The following is a 6,757-nucleotide window of genomic DNA, read 5'->3' as shown; positions in this document are numbered from 1 at the left end:
CCGTCTTCTACATACATTTATTCTTTCTTAATAAAAAATGCGCGCCTCGCGTATCATAAAAACATGTTGACCCGTCGTCTCATAAAAAACCAAACTAGAATCTAGGCATACCTCTGTCTAGATTTATTGTACTATAATATGTCACATCCAGTTCTAGATTCGTTTTTTTCGGGACGGAGGAGTACATCCCTACCACACCTTTGACATGTCTTGATCGCGGAGCAAAGCTAAGCAGCCATTGAGCAGAAAAATACGCCCAGAAAGCGTCGATAACGATAAGTAAGCCCAGCTCTCCCCTTTCCCTTTCCTTCTCGCCGCCTCCAGAAAACGAAGACGACGAAGAGAAGAGAAACACAAAGCCTCTCTTACGTTGTTTTTTTGCAGGAGTATTTTTTTTTTTTTTGGTCCCAGAGAGCGACGCGCATTTCGCCGTGTGCCTCTAGTGGCAGCAAGCTGCGCAGCACAGCACACTTGGAGGATTCCCAGCGTTGTGTCGTCCGTCGCATCGTTTCCCTTCATCAGGATTAGCATAGCAAGCAGCCAGACAGCAGCGCCTCTCTCTCTCTCTCTCTCTCTCTCTCTCTTCCATTCCAAAATTCCAACGAGTTCCCCGTTTTGCTCCGCTTCCTCCTCTGCTCCAGGAATAATATTTTGCTGGAGAATAGTCGGATGCAGGAGGCGAAAAAAGATTCGATCTTTGGAGGCCTTGCCTCTGGGGCGCCCGTCGGAGCGGATCGCTTCCCGTTTGATCCTCGGGAGTATTCGCCGGCGATGAGCTCCGACTCCAGGGAGCTGCTCGGGATCGATCCCCCGGAGCTCATCTTCCCCTGTGCGTTTTCTTGTCCCGAGAATTTCTTTTTGGGGGTTTTTTGAAGGGAGTTTTGCAGTTCATTCGGTGGTTCCGATGGATTTCCGGGTGTATTTTAATGCGGCCTCATTCGAGAAATTTATGTATGAAGAAATTTCAGGGTTGTTCTCAGGGGGAATTTTTCCTTCTTTTTTGAGCTAATATTGATTGTTCACTTCACCGATAGTCCGATTTGCCTTTGTTTTAAGCATATTCTTTTGTGCAAATTTTGGTAATTCTTTAATATGTGATGATAATATTGTGTCTTGTTCAGAATATTCATCCTTTCGCATCCTTTTTTTAATCATGCAGTCGAATTAAAGAAGCAAATCTCGTGTTCTCTGCACCTAACAAACAAGACAGATGAATATGTCGCGTTTAAGGTATTAATAAAATCTTTTTGGCCTCTAATTCTGAGGAAATATGCATTGCAGTAATAAGTAACTAAATTAATTCAACATCGTTTCTCCAGGTTAAGACAACTAGTCCAAAGAAGTACTGCGTCCGTCCAAATAACGGCATTGTGGCTCCCCAGTCCACATCCGATGTTCTTGGTAATATGATGAATTGCGTCAGTATTATCTTATTCTGAATGACTGCCTTTTATGCTAAGAATTTAGTTATCAATTGATTATCAAATCTAGTAACAATGCAAGCTCAGCGGGAGGCGCCACCGGACATGCAATGCAAGGACAAATTCCTTGTGCAGAGTGCCATAGTGACACAAGAGCTCACACCGAAGGATATCACCGGAGACATGGTAACCAACCGACTTTCTAGTTTCTAGTGTGTCCTGCATTTGTAGCTTATGTTGGCTGCTTTCTTTGTGTCCTAATGAGTGATCCTATGTAGTTTACGAAAGAATCAGGTAATGTGGTGGATGAGGTGAAGTTAAAGGTTGTTTATACTCAACCTCACCCAACAACTCTCAATGGCGGGTCTGAGGAAGGTCTAGGAAGCTTGAGTTATCAAGAAGTAAGGCTTTCATCAATTTCATGTCTAACAGCTATCCGCCGTCGTTTCTTGTTAGTGCATTGATCCTTCATTGCCTTATCATCTGAAACAAATTATGAACTTCTCTTTGCAGGCAACAAAAGGATCTAGAGAATCAGAAACAGTAACCTCTGAGGTATGCATCTTCAGATGGGAAACATCTATGTTTTCTTGTGATAGGTGTCATAATTTAGAGATACTATGTGTGATTTTATCCAAGAGCATTGCTTCAGAAGTTGTTTAATTATATTTTACAGTGTTGCTGTGCTCTTCTTATTTCCTAGTCCTCTGCATGACACTTGTTTTAGAACTCTGATCCAACAGAACTATGTGTGTGCTGTTTTATGCTATGCACTTTGTTTTTTCCCTGAGGAAAACTATGTACTTTTCTTGATATATGTGTTGCAATGTTCTCTTGTTAAATTTGACAATGCCATGTTATCACTAAATCCTAACTTCACATACTACTATAAATTTATTTTTGCTTGTCAATCTTCTTGCTCCACTCTACATGTATGATCTTTTGATTAATGTTCTCCTTGCATAAATCATGGCTCTTCATCTCAACATATTTAGATGCCAATGATAACTTAATCTGAGGGATGCTTCATCCTCTAGCATATCTTGACTTTGTTAGCATTTTACTTTTGTTACAAACTGAGGAACTGAGAGGTCTTCTTATAGAGGATTCCGACTTCCTATGCTACCTGACAATGATGCCAAAGCACAATATGCTGATCTCTTTCACAACTATGTGCAGCCATTGGCCTTGATTTCAAAGTTGAAGGAGGAGAAGAGTTCTGCCATTCAACAGAACATGAAGCTTCGAGAAGAACTGGTTAGCTTGATTATGCAAACATTTAGTGACCCAATATATTTTTTTACTTTGGCAGTAAGAAATAGATTAATTTATCCCCCCGCATAAGCTAGTTAGGTTTAAGCAACAGCTATGTCGATAAATTTGCATCTCCAATAAATAATCACCACATGATTTACTCATTCCCTGTTCTTTTACTGAGGCCAGCAGTGACCAGTCCACCCGAAAAAAACACTAATACGTTTTTTAGCTTTGAGTTAGATAGACAGAATAACCAGTTTACATGCGCTTTATGTTTTTCTTTACTTTTTTGTCAAGTTTATTTGCAACCCACTAATTTCTACAAGTACAGATGTATTTCGTTATCTACAAATATCATCTTGTTTGTCTATTATGGCTTTGTGCATCAATGAAATCTGAATCTAAACTGCAACACTCACGTAGTTTCATTTATCTTCTATTGGAATTGAACAGGATCTTCTAAGGAGGCAAATGGGGAGTCAGCACGGTGGTTTCTCACTAGTTTTTGTGCTGGTTATTGCTATTCTGGGAATCCTGCTTGGTTTTCTCATTAAGAGATGAGCGTCTGTGATCATATATCTTGTTCCACTTTTCTGTGAAAGAGTTGATAGTCGTGGGCCTTGTCTGTTGTGTTAGCCATTTGTACCAACTCATGATCGTCTTATCTTAGGACCTGATTCCTCTTGTAAATTCTGACTATCAAATTCCAATCAGTAGCTACTGCATCCAGTCAATAAGTCGTCTGTCCATTTAGCATGTTTGAGTATAAGTTTTTTTTGGTCAATTGTATTCATCTTTTGACACCTGTAAATATGACACTTCCCTTAACATTATGGCTTGCGATATGTATATGCTGGATCCTTGTGAATCTTATGGAGCAGGATTTTCGTTACTGTTGGTTTTCAATATATATGAAACAGTGTTGCTTCAAAATTATGGCCCCAGCTTTTGTCATCTGTATGTGTTTGTTCAATTGGTTAGCTTTATACCAAGAAGGTTTCTGCGGATTGGAATGCGGATAATCTGTATAACAAACAAAACAATGGGTTAAAGCATAAAATGGCCATGCTAAGCTGTCAATTCCTCCATTTCAAAATACTACTTCCGTCCCAATATAAGTGCAGTTGTGGGTTTCAGTATCCAATATTTGACCGTTTGTCTTATTTGAAAAATTTGTGAAAATACTAAAAAAATAGTCACACATTAATTACTATTTATATTTTATCATCTAATAACAATAAAAATATTAATTATATATATTTTGTAAGTAAGACGGACGATTAAACATTGGATATGGAAACCCGTAACTACACTTATATTGGGACGAAAGTAGTACAAGCATCTCTAGCTTGTCAATTGTCCCTCTGGCTCGTTAATTGATGGGACAAGTATTGCTCTCAATAATGCTTACAAATGCTTAGAGCAAAGGCTAATATTAGAGCTTTATAGCATATCTCTGTTTCTAGAGAGCAGGTTGGGAACTTTTGGCTCTAGCACAGAAAACGGAACGATCTATTAGCGCGTGATTAATTAAGTATTAGCTTTTTTTTTTTCAAAAATGGAACAATATGATTCTTTTTAAGCAACTTTTGTATAGAAACTTTTTATAAAAAACACATCGAAATAGTAGTTTGAAAAGCGTGCGCGCGGAAATGGAGGAGAGGTTGGGAACCATCATACATGGTCCACCTGTCTGTCTCACATATTTTCTTGGTTCATGTGCCTAAGCCGGCTATAAACTTACAGTCCGCTTCTAATATCTCTCCTCTCCTCTCTCATCCAGCTCAGCATTCAGTCTTCTTATAACTCTCTATTATACTTGCTCTTATATTTTTATAGTACAAATTTCAAATGTTATAAACGATTATATTTTAGAACGGATGGAAGGAGTGGCTTTCTATGCTATACCTAGATTTTCCACTTAAAATAGACTAGCCATCCGATTATTGTGTCGAATTATCTATGTTATAGAGAATAAATTAAATATTTTAATAAATAAATTTAACAAATAGAAGAACATTTTTTCACAAAAACATTATTTTAAAACAAATAAATGGATAACAAGCAGGAACTTAATATTTATTACTAGAGAAAAGAAATGAAGGTGAACACGCAGATCAATACAAATTGGCACGCACACAAGTTGGCGCCTGGGCAGCGACGCCACGAGTAGTCTAAAAAATAACATATGTTTAGAAGCATGGAACATATAATTTGTAACAATAATCCAATGAAGTAGGTAAAAAAAAACCATGATCCTAATTGAAGCGGTTGAATATACCTCTATACTCCATCGGTCCCTTAAAAACTCTCTTAAGCTTGAAAATTTGTTCATTAAATCCGTTAAATACTACTTGATCTTTTTCTTCTTATTTTAGCCATCGAACCAATGGTACTTCCTGTCACACCCCAATCCGGTACTGTCGTACAACGGCACCTGACAGGAGCGTGTCGTAGGAAAAAAACGGCGCGAACCGCTTCCTACGAAACCGCAATCTCAGTACCAGTCCTAGGACATAGCGCTGGTACCCACGTGACAAATATGAATCATTGCAATCCTTAAATTAAATAGAGGACTTATTTACCTTAACTTAGGTTATAGCTCAGAACAGCCCGAGAATACAACCGACGACGCGGACGAGGAAACACCAACAACAGCAGCAGCAGCGGAACCAACGGTCTAACACCCAACACCACAGGCGAAGGCTGGGAACTAGGATGAAACCCTAATCTTTGCTTCAACTTCATCTTCAGAGCTGGCAGAACTATGTTTATATAGAGAGCAAGGGTGAGTACTTACGTACTCAGCAAGCCAGAGGAACTTAGGTGGTTAATGCAAGCTTCAAGGGAAGGCTGTTATTTTTCAATCAGTTTTATTTGCAAGCATTTTGACAATCTAAGTGTATGCATTCCGCGAAAAGAGCAAGACAAGTCTCAACTCGGCCGGGGGTGAGGAGTGAACAATATTATTTTATCAAGATTTGCACAACTCCTAGAGTTGGCCTCTCGGCATCAAGGCTCCCCTGTGAATCCACTTGTCTCGGCATCAAGGCTCCCCTGATTAGCTAATTACTCAGTCAGGGGTGTCCCATTCCACCCATGTGGTTGCACTATTATATGCTCGGATGTAATTCCGAAGGAATCGGTCCTTAAATGCGACCGCACAAGCATTCCGCCCAGGAATGGCCTTGTGTCACGAGTTTTATTTTTAAAGCTCATTTTCTTTCACAAGGCACCGATCCAGGTGTCGGGTTTTCCAATCGTTTTGTAAACCAAGTTTTACCTAAGATGTTTACCATATTTTAAGTTTGACGGCGACCGTCGATACTCCCACCGAGTGCACGAATACCGAGGCGCGACCAGGTGGTTACAAGGAAACATGCTATAACAATTTAACAATAGAAGGATCAAATGCAACAAGTTAGGTATGCCCACTGATCTGCCTCGCAGACGGGGCAAACATATTATGTGCAATCCTATCAATGCATAATATTTTGCAAGCAATATAATTAAGTTCAATTATAGGCTCAAGATGTTCAAAGGTGGCTTGCCTTGCTCAAGGTCTTGATCTTCACGAATCTTCGAGAAATCCCTGATCGACGAAAATCCGCAACCGCAACTATACGCAAACAATCTAAAACCTAAACAAAAGACCAAAAGAAAGATCCTATTTAGACTAATTAATAGTGCCATTAGATAGATCTCAATTTTACGGAATTACTGGAAGTTGAACAGAGTCAATCGAAGCTACGGATTGAGAGATATGAATTTCGGAAGTTTAAATGGAATTTCTAGAATAGAGAAATGGTTTATGGAATTTATAGAAATAATATTCTCAAGAATATTATTGACAGTCACTGATGTGCGGGACCAAAGGAAATGGTTTATGGAATTTTGGAATAAGGAATTGATTTATGGAACAAAGGGAAAAGGTTATATTAAATCCCTTGGAAAAGAAAAGGATAGGAGGGATGTCATTTAGACTTCCTCGGGCGGCTTAGGCACGGCCCAAGGGGTCATGCGCAGCGCGGTCAGCCCATTGGGCCGGCGCGGGCGCGGGTGATCGGTCCATTAGGGGC

At 39.5% G+C, this 6,757-nt stretch overlaps 1 protein-coding gene across 1 annotated transcript; it reads left to right on the top strand.

The window, feature by feature from the left end:
• Positions 1-340: 340 nt before the first annotated feature.
• Positions 341-3,570, top strand: LOC127761106 (vesicle-associated protein 1-2-like). Its single transcript, XM_052285330.1, has 8 exons — positions 341-829; positions 1,160-1,230; positions 1,320-1,401; positions 1,492-1,607; positions 1,700-1,822; positions 1,935-1,976; positions 2,601-2,678; positions 3,132-3,570. The coding sequence occupies exons 1-8, from the start codon at positions 670-672 to the stop codon at positions 3,237-3,239; spliced, it is 780 nt and encodes a 259-aa protein (XP_052141290.1). The 5' UTR covers positions 341-669; the 3' UTR covers positions 3,240-3,570.
• The last annotated feature ends 3,187 nt before the right edge of the window (positions 3,571-6,757 follow it).

This window comes from Oryza glaberrima, chromosome 2 (genome assembly GCF_000147395.1).
Source record: "Oryza glaberrima chromosome 2, OglaRS2, whole genome shotgun sequence".
Classification (NCBI taxonomy): domain Eukaryota; kingdom Viridiplantae; phylum Streptophyta; class Magnoliopsida; order Poales; family Poaceae; genus Oryza; species Oryza glaberrima.
The sequence above is the reverse complement of the archived record's forward strand: the minus strand, read 5'-3'. Positions and strand labels throughout refer to the sequence as shown.